The following is a 12,461-nucleotide window of genomic DNA, read 5'->3' on the forward strand; positions in this document are numbered from 1 at the left end:
TGAAGTGAAACTGTTGGCATTGACAGTGTGCAGGGAATTGGCTGCAGTATTACAGATTCCCATGCTATATACAACTACTTTTAAATCCAAAGACTGAAGACCTGCTTGTGATCGTAAACAGAAAAGGTTCTCCACAGAGGCCTTTTTGTTCATCACAAAGGGCTTCAAGACTTGGGTGTTTACTGGTTATTAGTGATGGCAAGACTAAGTTATAGAATCATCGTCTTCTTGCACCTGTCTCATGAGGAGGAAATCATTGCAGATGTCTGCTCAGAGACCAAGAAGACAACTTTTATTACAAAAAAAGGAATTTGTACATTGGTGTAGCAATATTATATCTATTTAGAAAATGGACTTCGCCAACAAAAGCAAATTAGAAGAGGTTCCACAGGTGACCAAAAATGAAAACCACCATTTCCATGTTTCATTAAATGAAAATACAAAAATATTACCCACGATTAAAAATATTTTACATTGAAATTTTGGCTTTGTATGTCTTTTAAAAGGTTAATCCCTCGGGGGGTGGAAATTACCAGTGATTTCTGGTTTTGTTTTGATTTCTCAAACCATGAGGACCATACAATACATACCAAAATAGAATTGTAAACACATTGGTGTCCAGAAGTCACTCTGTGCCACAGTGTTTTGGAACACATTGACGTTTTTTCAGATTATTCTTTTATCCTAAATTTTGCAGTATATTAAAACTCATAAAAGGCTTCAGAGACAATACATTTGTCCACACATAAGCTAATTATAAGTATTTTCAGTTTTACAGTACATAATTTATGGGAGACTCTGCTGTAACTTGGTGGCAGTAAGTGCCAGTAACAAGTTATTGGGGAGTTACAGGCTAGGCCAAATATGGAGCAGGGAGAAGCAGCATCACCTACCCAAGTGTCCACAGCTCCCAGGTTCAACTTCAGATGAAAGGCTTCTCTGCTAGACTTGAATGAATGCTCCCTGCTTTCTCAGAGGGACAGTATCAGTCGGGGTCCCTGAGGAAGTAGACCACACACTCAAATTATATTTGAGGAAGGGTCTATAAAGTTTTGTTTTCTCAACAAAGGTGTGGGGAGGATGGAAGGAACCCATAAGTACTGCCAGTGAGAGCCAGGCCTGCCCTTCACCCCTCCCTCAGCCTGGAGGGATGAGAGCAGGAAGCGGCTTCCAGAAGGCAGGTGTGGTAAGGACTGGTGGTGGGGGGGCTGCCTCTCAGGAGCCGAGCTTGAGTGGAGGTCAGCCAAAGGCAGCCTCCAAGGGAACCAGGGTAATAACCCCCCCCCCCCCGTACTCTCTCCTACCCTGGCTCCCATCTGCCTTCCTGGGAGACTGACCAAAAGAGAGCAAACAAGCCTGAGGACATGGGTCTAGAAGTCAGCCTCGGCCTGCAGCAGGGAACGGAAAGGTGGAACGTACCGGCTTAGTCATCGATCCAACCGTTCACTGTTCAGTAGTCTGCACTATTCACAAGTCTCTAGAAGACAGTGACTCAACAGCTTATGGGTGACACACATACATGGGGAGGACTTTGGAAAGCACCAGGCATAAGTGTAAGGAAACAAAAGGAATAAGGTACTCCTCCACAGTCGGGAACCCACCCCCTGGGTTGACAGAGCAAGGCAACACCTATCAAAAGACACCGTAGCAGTAACCCATCGATGGACAATTTAGTCACCAGTCTTTTCACAGGAATAGTCCAAGGAGGAAGAAGGAAAAGCAATCCTCTTCAGTGGAGCCAAAACGCCATCTCTGATTTGAAAATAATCCCATTTGACAACGTTGTAGCAATTACACATCACAGGAACCAGCAAGGAACAAACTGTTAGAGCAGTTCGAGCTCCTGGCTTTGTAGCCACACCCTGATCTTCTCAAAATTCTTGTCCATCCAACGGATGTTTTCCCCAATGGTTTCAATTGTTTGTTGGACACAACGTAGCTGAGAACCCTTTTCTTTTAAAGAGCCAAAGAATTCTTTTACCTGGTAAGGAAAACCAGAGTTTTAAAAAATGTATTACAGAAATCTAAGTTTGGGCTAGTTAAAAGAAAACCGAAGCCAAATTTCCAGCATGTATCAAAATTCTACATAGCAGGCAGCGCCAGGGGTCTGGATACAATTATGTACACATAAACTTAAGAAGCTATATGAAATGAGCTCATGCCTCATGATGTCAAATTTTTATTTTTCTCCGCAGCTTTTTTATTTATTCACAGTTGCCAGATTGTAAAAGACTTCACTGTGTACCATTTAATAATTAGGGTTTGAGTGTATTAATATGTATTTTTATATACAGGCAGATGCAAACTTTTTTAAAACATGGTGTCTCAAAAGCAGAATGTGCAGTTTCTTCTTTGCCAAGTAAAACAGTTTCGGTCACACAAGTGCAGTCTTTCTCCATGGGCCTGGCCTTGCAGATAATTAGAGGAACACTGAGGAAAAGGGTTCTTAGCAAGTTATGGTGGTAATTCCCCAAGCATTGCCAAATTTTTTTATCCTAATTCACAATTCGTGTATTGTTCCTCTAAGATTAAAACCCACACCAAGTTGCCCATGGTTTTAACGAGATAAGAGAGCGCTGCCTCCTCTTGTTTCAGGGCTGGGTTTCTTAACTCCTTTAAGCTCATGTGAGACACTGTCTGGTTTGGCCTCAGCACGGACTATTGTAGTATTGTTTCACCTTAAAAGGTTCTTAACCTTGCCCCCTAAGTTTTCACAGCATTAATCCATAAATTTTTGACTGTGGAGACAGGAAGTAAGTGTAAGCCAAGATGTAGTATTTATTCAACATGGATTCCAGACAGTTAATTCCTTAAAAATCTGTGCTATGATATCTTAAGTTTAAGAAAAAGAGAAGAGTAAGAACAGGCTTTTGAAGGTCAAATTCCAATTTTAAATGAGTTGGGTTTTTTTTCAAACCATCTCAATACAACTTTTCAGGGAGCTCCAGGCCCGCCCTCCTGCTGTAGCCGCCTGAAGAACGCAGACCATGCCTCAAGGTCCTGCCTTCGCTTGAAGCTTAAGCCCACTCTTTCAGACTCTCAGACTCCAGATTAATATTCAGGTCAGAGAACAACTGTTCTTTTCAGCAGTCCAGTCACATCGATAATTTTACTAACTTTTTTTTTAAGGATTTTATTTATTAGAGAGAGAGTGAGCACAGGCAGACAGAGTGGGAGGCAGAGGCAGAAGGAGAAGCAGGTTCTCTGCCCAGTAAGGAGCCCGATGTGGGACTCGATCCCAGGATGCTGGGATCATGACCTGAGCTGAAGGCAGCTGCTTAACCCACTGAGTCACCCGGGGGTCCCAATTTTACTAACTTTTTAATGATTAAGCATGGCTTCTTAAATATTTTCAAATTATTTGAAATAATCCTGAAGGAGCCCTTCACACAATAGTACCACTAAAAAAAACAACAACAAACAACAACAAACCAAAACCTGTAAGAGCTGTAACCAAGCCAGCTGATAAGCCTTGCCCTCGGACTTTTCCTGACTCCAGATTCTCTCTCCTACCCTCATCTACCTTGGAAAATGCAGCATCCCACATGAGCCCTGGATTCAAACCTGCCTCCTTCAGAGTCCTGTGCAATCAGCAGTGTGATACGGAGATGGGATGGGTGGGGAGGAAGTTTTATCCTACTAACTTGTTTGACCCTTTGTAAATGATTTAACTTCTCTGGGATTCAATTTCCTCTTTAGTGAGAGAAGGATGAGCTCTCCCTCCCAGAGCACTGCTGAGGACGTAGTTATGTAATGTGGGTCAAGGCAGAGCTTAAACCTCAGTCTGTAACGGGACTCAACCTCATCCATCTCTTCATGAACATGTCCTCTAACATGTCCTCATCACTCTGGCCTAATTACTGTGCTAGACACAGAGGCGGTGGCAAGGGACCAGGCAAGAAAGCCATGGACTCCTAGAGCTTACACTCTACTTGGGAAGACAACAAGCAGTCAACACAGCTACTGTTAATATACTATCGTGGACAAAATACACGGAGGTTGGAAGACTGATTGGGACAGGTGGCCTGCTTTCCACAGAGCAGCCTGGAAAGGTGACATGTGACCTGGGATCGAAGGACTCAACGAGCCTTTCCACTGACAAGTTAGGGGCAGACCAAGCAAGGCAGAGAGAAGTTTAGAGGCTTTGAGACAGGATCAGCACTTTCTGGTGCAGGAGCAGGAGGCAGCTGAGTGGTTCAAGGTTTTTGCAGGATGGTGACATGGGACAGTGTGTGCTCACTGGCTGGAGAGGTGGGCCAGACCCCAGGCACCATGGTTGCGTGCATGTGGGGAGGGAAGGTCTGGCATTTATTCCAAGATATCCACAGGTCAAGTTTCAAGGAAGGATCAGTCATGGGCTGATTTTCAGATTTAAATGTGGAAAATGGTCTAGTGTTGGCCAAGTGGGAAGCCAGGCAGGTGGCTCTCGTCGTGGGCCAGATAAGAGCGGAGAGAGGCCTAGGGTGGAGTAACTGCAGCCAAGTGCACAGATACAATAGAGATGCTGGGAGCAGAGCCAGGCAGGCTCCGGGATGACATGGATGTGGAGGCCAAGAAGGCTTCCGGGCTGACTCCTACACAGGAGAACGTTCTCCCTTCTGATGACATCCAGGCTTTTATCACTTCCATGCCCTATATATATCTCAGGCCTTTCACACACAACACACACCTGCATCTCCTTCAGTCCCTGCTCAAAAGTCTCCTCACCATCCCGTAAAACAAAGTTCTTATCCCGTCACACTCTCCTTACCTTGCCTCATTCATCTTCTGAGCATATAGCCCGACGTAGGTCACTTTATAACTTATTCCCCCAGCAGAATTTAAGCTCCATGAGGACAAAGGCTTTTTGTCTACTCTGTTCCTTGCCATAGCCCTAGAACCTAAATCCACATCAGCCTTACAGTAAAAATGTATCTTTAGAGAACTACTGAGAAAACAAAGGAATGAGCAACTGACTAAATGAAATGTTTTGTTGCTACAGATTCGGGTTATGGACAACTGTCTTAACTACCCCTAGCTCCTGACGGTCCCCATCATCACGCAGAATAGCTCTGCTCACTCGAATTCAACCTTGGATTATGTGCCAGTTAATTTGACAAGCCTGCATGAAAACTAGAGAGAAGGGATGGGACATTTCTTACTCATTTTCAAAGCATTCTCCCCATATCAAGCTCTATCATGGTGTAACCAGAACATACAATGGAAGTTTTCCTAAAAAGATCAGTATTAGGCTCTCAGCTTTTATTTATGTGCAACCTATTTTTAAAAGCCTTGTAAAATTTTTCTATGCCTTTGGAAACATTTTTATAGAAGGGGCACATCAATGACCTTGACATCAAATTCCTCAAAGTTTAGGACTGAGTGAAGAGTCTGCTTTTGTGGGAAACTTATGTTCTGTGGTTCCTTCCCTCTTACTAGACAATGAGAATGACGTATACTGTTTTCTCATTTTTTTCCTGACTGCTAGGAACCTTTGCTGTATTTAGGGTTCAATGGAAATAAATTATCCTCAGCATAAATCCCTGATACAGTTACCTCTGTCAATCATGCAGCTTCTTGTTATTTAACTTTTCTTTTATATATGGACCTTGTAAGTTGCCTAAAATTATTTCTCAAAATGCATATAAATAAGTAACAAGAAATCCTGAACCTAGATAGCAGAGAGCCAAGATTCTAGACCTGCCTCATTCATAATATGCTAGATGATCATGTAGGTCATGTACACCTCTAATGATCACTTTTAATATCCTAAGAAATACAGAATTAAATGTCTCCAGTAATTTCTTAAGCCCAAAGGTTTGTAATGGCAGAGCCAAGCTTCTTATTGTGATGTTTGGGGAAGTGCATAGGTTTCAATAGTTCATTTGTAAGTAATTTTGGTTACCAGAGCATCCAAAAAGAATATCTACTAAGTGACAAAATCCATTCCTAACTCATCACACCCTTATTTTGTCTACCCCATATTTATTAGCTAATTGTTGCTTAAATTTAAGTTTTCTTTACCTCTTCAAGCCGTGCTCTTGTGGAGAACTGGCTTGTCGTTCGGATGACCATATGGGTTAGGGAAGTTGAGCCAAGTTCAAACCTGGAAATGGAAATCGTCAAGATGTATCATAAAATATTGATTCATTCGACTTGTGGTTTGTTTAATTTATTTATTTGACGGAGAGAGAGCACAAGTAGGCAGAGGCAGGCAGAGGGAGAGGGACAAGCAGACTTCCCACTGTGCAGGGAGCTTGACCCAGGGCTCGATTCCAGAACCCTGGGATCAAGACCTGAGCCGAAGGCAGAGGCTTGAGGTGACTGAGCCACCCAGGCACCCCTCAGCATGTGTTTTTAAGCACCTTATGTGCTTACAGTATTTAACGAGAAACTGCTTAGGCATGAAAAATCCATGACATGATCTCTACCCTCAAAAGTGTTAAGATGTAGTTGTAAAAAAATACACCTACTGCTGAGTAAATGACTCAGTACCCAAAAGAAAGTGGTAGAGGCTTCGTAAGTGCTCCAAGAGCAAGGCAAGAGCACAGACAAACAAGCCGAAGTGCTAACCCACGGTTTGGGGTGAACTGCGCACAGGAGGCCTTGAGATTGGTCCGTGGTGTGGAAAAGGATTATTCCAGATGGACTGGAACACTGGACTATCCAGATTCATTAGCACTAAATTTAAGTGTTGTATTTTCTAAGAAGAGTTTTTTAAGTACCTCTACTTGCTCTCTTCAATCAAAAAAATCCGTCTAGACTTTAACTGTTGTTTAACAAACAAAGCTAAAACACATGCAGGTTCATGGACCGCTCTAGGCACAGCACAAGTTTTGACACTACTTACTTTTCTATCAGTTTATCCCAATTTTCCCTCAGAAACTGCCAGGCCAATGGATATCCCACCGGGTTCCTGCCGACAGCTCCAAGAATATATGGAAACTCTTGAATTTTTATTACATCTCCCTTAAAACTTTCATCTAGTAGCCTAGAACGATTAAGAGATGAAATGTTAACAATGAGAAGTCCCTAGAAAAGTTATGAATTTCTTTAGTAAAATCATGTGTGACAGAAAAAAAAGCCCATCTGTCCATAATAAGCACAAGATAGTTGCTATAGCTCCATAATAAAAACTCACATTTAAATAATGTTTCCAACACCCATGCTCATGTATTATCGTTTGTTAATAAGACAACTGAAGAAAGGCCTTTGCCATATGTGTTTCTAAACATATTAAAGAGACACAAATATATATCCCTTTAAATATTTTTCCTAACACCTGCCTCTCCCCTAATCAATGACCACACTCATTACACATATGCCCACTTGAATAAATGTTCCCAGCAGAAAAGGCAGTTCCCAGCCAAGAGAACAAAGAGATGTCGGAAGGATCTGAGCTCATTTAATTCCTCTTGGCCACGTGAACATGAATGAATTACTCACCACTGAAGCTTGTTCTTATCTTGGCTAATACTGAGGGCAAATTCTATTTTATTTTTCTCGGAAGTAGACAAAGATGACTGATATTTTCTATAAAGAAAATCCCATCCTTCAGTGTTCTGGACCCCCACAGCAAACACTGCCAAGGTCACATCGCTGGGCAGGCTGTGGGAAAGAACATCGCTGGTGAGAGTCTGAGAGGCAGGAAGTGTGTCTGGATGTAGAGTGATGACGAATGACAAACTAATAAACTGGCCCAGTGAGTGGAGCAACATGCCTGGAAATATAAACAAAAATTACCTCTTTCTTCAGATTTTATGGGAGAGGCACAAGGAAGTATCTACAATTAGGTTTTAAGTACCCTTCTCAAAACCATAATGGGAAAAGCCACTTTGATAAATACCTACATATATAACACCATGATGCTGGGGAACAGGACAGACGGTCACTTCTCAGGCCAAAAGAAATTCAAAGTAGACTCAAGATGTAGTCCATGAACAAAAGTCAGGAATCCAATAGGACCACTGTTTGCAGGTTTTTCTTTAAATGGAGCCATGTAGATTGTTGGCTTAATATCTCCTAGAGAGATTTAAGCTCCAAATATTAAAGTTCAAGAATAAATTCTAAATACAGGAAGACCCTACTTTGCTTCAATGGTGTCAGCAACTACTACACAGGGACTTTGGAAGCCCAACGAAGCTACTGTTGTGGCGTGCATGCACTGCCCTGTTCCTCTCTAGGACAGCTGTTTCACTTGTGGTCTTTACCTCCATTAGACGGAAATCATTCTGATCCCACTTTAACTCTCCAGTTATTTGATTTTTATATATAGAATTTCCCTCCTAGCATTCTTAAAACAGAAAGTTGAGAGATACACAGAAAATTTTCAAGAAGCAATTTATTTTCCCAAGAAGTACAGCATGGGAGGTTTGGCTCTACTTGTTTTTTTCTCCCAACATCTAGCACTGACGATGAAAAACAGAAAAGATAGCCTTTACAGGAACAGACTCATTGTTTGGTAAGCACTGACCTCAGATTTCCATCTGCTTCCTTCCACTCTCTGAAATAGGCTTCTGCCCTCTGCACGCAGGGCTGATACTTGCGCACACAGGCAAGTAGGAGCAGCTCAGTCCGCAGCATTCGCTGCGAGACGGAGCCCTCATCTGTCCACGTCTGCTTATCGATGAGGTCCCTCAGCAGCCTGATGAGAAAGGCCTGTGGGAAAGCCACACGTGTCACCAGTACTGTCCTGGGCTGCCCTGTATTTTAGACGAGTTGATATACCCACAGGGGGTGGGGATTAATTGGTAAAGTGGGATCCAACTCTTTTTTTTTTAAACCACATGATTCTATTTATATTTATTTATAAAAGGGGGCAAAACAAGAAAATCATGATTTTACTATTTGCATTAGCATCTTTTATAAATATACCTTTACCGATTTAAAAATTGTGATGAACTGCCACTTTTGAAACCAGGTTTATAGAACTAAAGTTTGAGAGCAAATCATACAATAGGACTTCATAACATTTTGCCAAAAACGATTTTGTCCCTCTTCCTCAAGTACCTGAGTCATGGAGTATCTTAAGAGTAACCATCAAAATGAGATACCACCTCACACCAGTCAGAATGGCTGAAATTAAACAAGTAAGGAAACAACAGATGTTGTAAAGGATGTGGAGAAAGGGGAACCCTCCTACACTGTTGGTGGGAATGCAAGCTGGTGCAGCCACTCTGGAAAACAGCATGGAGGTTCCTCAAAAAGTTGAAAATAGAGCTATGACCCCGCAATTGCACTCCTGGGTATTTATCCAAAGGATAGAGAGTGATTCTAAGAGGCCTCTACACCCCAATATTATAGCAGCAATGTCCACAAGAGTGAAAATATGGGAAAAGCCCAGAAGTCCATTGACAGATGAATGGATAAAGAAGATGTGGGGTGTGTGTGTGTGTGTGTGTGTGTGTGTGTGTGTGTCATATTACTCAGCCATCAAAAAGAATGAAACCTTTCCATTTGCAATGTGGCTCCAAATACGGGGTGTGATGGTAAGTGAAAAAAGTCAAAGACAAATACTATATGATTTTACTCATATGTGGAATTAAAGAAACAAAAACAGAGGAGTATCGGGGAAAGGAAGGAAAAATTAAAGGTACAAACAGGGAGGCAAATTATAAGAGACTCTGAACTACAGGAAACACACTGAGGGCTGCTGGACGGGGTAACTGGGTGATGGGCACTAAGGAAGGCATGTGATGGAATGAGCACTGGGTGTTCTATGCAGCCAATGAATCACTAAGTGCTACCCCTGAAACTAATAATACAGTATATGTTAACTTGAATATAATAAAAACTAAATAGTAAACCTCAAAAGACAAGTAAAATGAAATAAAGGATTTGCAAAAAGAAGAGAATAACAAATCCATAAAACTTAAGTACTGATTCTTACTGTGCTCTGTCTTTAGTGTCAGGATGAAACCCAAATCTTTGCTATTTAATCCGAATACTAATTCTGATGTACTTTCTAGAGATATACCCATATACACAATGGTAAGGATGCTTTCCCACACCCACACAAAAGCAAAGCAGTATGTAAGTATTCAATTTATCGAAGGCTTCTACCTTGAACTGATTTTCCACTTCCTTCATATCTCTTTTCTCCATCAACTTATACATAGGTATCAGCTCGTTCAAACCTTGGAAGACCGGCATAATTTCAGTTTCACGTCTCAAGTACAGGGCTAAATCCAAGGCTTTTTCAATTGATAGCTTTCCATTGCTGGTCAAGAGAAACCATGGTTAGCAGTTTAAACAAAAACCAGGAAATCAACTTTTTGTTTCAAAAGATACTTTAAAAAAAAAAAAAAAGATTTTATTTATTTTATTTGACAGAGATCACAGGTAGGCAGAGAGAGAGGAGGAGGAAGCAGGCTCCCTGCTGAGCAGAGAGCTCGATGCGGGGCTCGATCCCAGGACCCTGAGATCATGACCTGAGCAGAAGGCGGAGGCTTTAACCCACTGAGCCACCCAGGCACCCCTAAAAGATACTTTAATCTTCCAGTGAAACATTCAATCAGATATAAATGCTGCCTTATTAACGGGGCCTTTATATAAGTGTCTTTTCTTTCACACATAGCACTGGCTTATTTACCACTGTGGAGGAAGTTTCTTGAATAATAATATAGCCAGTGCTAACTCTTGGTGAAGACAAAATGGAGACAGATCAGCATCTGACCCTCTGAGAAACAACAGACAGGGGGCTCAACAACCAGAGTAAGATAGTGATTTTTATCAAAATCAGTCATCTTAGAGAGATTGCCACCCAGTCAAAAGTCTGAGCATCTGCATTAAACACATTCTTGTCTCCATTTCAAAAAGAAAGTGAACATAGATAAATTAATCCATTATGAAATAAATTTTAAAAATCTTAAAAAAAAAAACAAACCTTCATTATGGAGGGCAGGTGTCCAAAATCTTAGTGGCAGGGTATATATTAAGTGCAAATCCTCCAAGAATTCAGCAATATTACAGAGGGAAATAGTCTCAGGTAGGCAGAAACAACTAGAAAAACCACTTCTATCTTTATCCCCCATTGCCTTTGGCCACCCTGAGAGGTCCAGCAAATGAACTCAAAATTTAGAGCAAAGGGACATGGGAAATGAGAATTACAGAATCAGGTCTTCCCACATGCGTGACTCCTCTGGGGACTGCAGCTCTGCCTAAATACTGAGCAAATTTGAGTTTCAGGCTTAAGAACCATTTCCTTAAAAACCATGGACATAAGGCAAAAAAAGAAAAAAAAAGAATGAACACTATCCTTAACAACTCCAACATCATGTGGCTGCGCCACATTTTCTAAGCTTTATTCCAGAAACCTTCCATGAAATTCAGGTATCTAGTTTGAGAACTGGGGGGAGAAATCTGGGTTAACCCCAGACACAAATGCAAACAACTGGGTACTAACCCACGTAGTCTTCTAAGAAGGTTTTAAAAATGGGAAAGACCCACCAGGGCAGAAACCTCCTAAGCTTCAGCAGGGCCAGAAAAGCTACGAGACAAGGCTTTAGGGACCAGAAGCTTCTCCGCAAGGCTGGTCTCCTGGTTTTCTATACGTTTGCATCAGTCTGATCTATGTCGTTAGTTAGCAACATTAAAATACAGGTTTCTTGCTTTAGCTTTACTCTAAGACACAGACACATGGTTGGTTAATCCTAAGACTAGATGCAACCTTGGAATTTAAGAACTTAGGAGAAAACACCATCTAGCTTCTTACGAGCAAGCAATCATTTTTGTCTTTAGAAATCAAGCGTTTGAATGCTAATAGCGGCTTTTAGAAATAAACCAAGACCTTGAGGAGTCTGTCATTACCTGACGAGCTGAAACGCATTGTTGATAAGACTGGCCCGATCGTTGCTGCTGATTGTTGTGTGTGCTCCTTTTAAAAGGCCAGTCAAAGAATCCCATCCATCATCTTCATAATGCACAATGTAATAGCCATTCATTCCAACATTAAATTTGATCCATTCTACCTCTTCTGGGAGGATGAGCACATCTAGAGCCAATAAAATACATCAGAGCTCCATTTTCTGTCTTGGCTCATGAAAGCTTTTCTGATCAGAGACTGGACAAAGAAACTAAAGGCAAGTTTAATATTGAACAATTTTAATACTGAAATGAGTTTCCTTTTGGACACATTTCTTTCAGAAAACAGAAAAGTCCATTCTAATAGGCAAAGGCCAGCACTATCTTTAGACCACCAATATTTTGAGATTTATAGATCTATGAGAATACAGCCATACTTTAGGCCATACACATGATATGATCCAGCAGGGTTCAAAAAAGGGGGAATTTTCACTCGTAATCCCTCCCTCTCAACATATATAACTCAGATGCTTTATTCTCCACCTGGCAAGACACTGGCTTTCTTTTTTGCTACCAGAGAATATTTTCAATCCTTTCTTTACTAGAAATTGAAAGCCAACAATTTGCTTAATACAAAGATTGACCTGATCCTTCTGTTTTAATCACGATCAACAGTAAAA

At 41.4% G+C, this 12,461-nt stretch overlaps 1 protein-coding gene across 3 annotated transcripts in view; it reads right to left on the bottom strand.

Annotated features, from left to right (window-relative positions):
- Positions 1 to 270: 270 nt before the first annotated feature.
- Positions 271 to 12,461, bottom strand: part of ERAP1 (endoplasmic reticulum aminopeptidase 1) — a 39,214-nt gene continuing 27,023 nt past the window's right edge. For all 3 annotated transcript variants that reach the window (XM_059175518.1, XM_059175520.1, XM_059175519.1), the window contains exons 13-19: positions 11,788 to 11,971; positions 10,042 to 10,198; positions 8,453 to 8,637; positions 7,426 to 7,587; positions 6,830 to 6,970; positions 6,004 to 6,085; positions 271 to 1,981 (exon numbers count right to left, since the gene is read on the bottom strand). In XM_059175518.1, coding sequence (XP_059031501.1) covers positions 1,826 to 1,981; positions 6,004 to 6,085; positions 6,830 to 6,970; positions 7,426 to 7,587; positions 8,453 to 8,637; positions 10,042 to 10,198; positions 11,788 to 11,971 — 1,067 coding nt within the window. In that variant the 3' untranslated portion in view covers positions 271 to 1,825. The remainder of the gene's footprint in view (positions 1,982 to 6,003; positions 6,086 to 6,829; positions 6,971 to 7,425; positions 7,588 to 8,452; positions 8,638 to 10,041; positions 10,199 to 11,787; positions 11,972 to 12,461) is intronic.

Source organism: Mustela lutreola, chromosome 5, assembly GCF_030435805.1.
Source record: "Mustela lutreola isolate mMusLut2 chromosome 5, mMusLut2.pri, whole genome shotgun sequence".
Lineage (NCBI taxonomy): Eukaryota > Metazoa > Chordata > Mammalia > Carnivora > Mustelidae > Mustela > Mustela lutreola.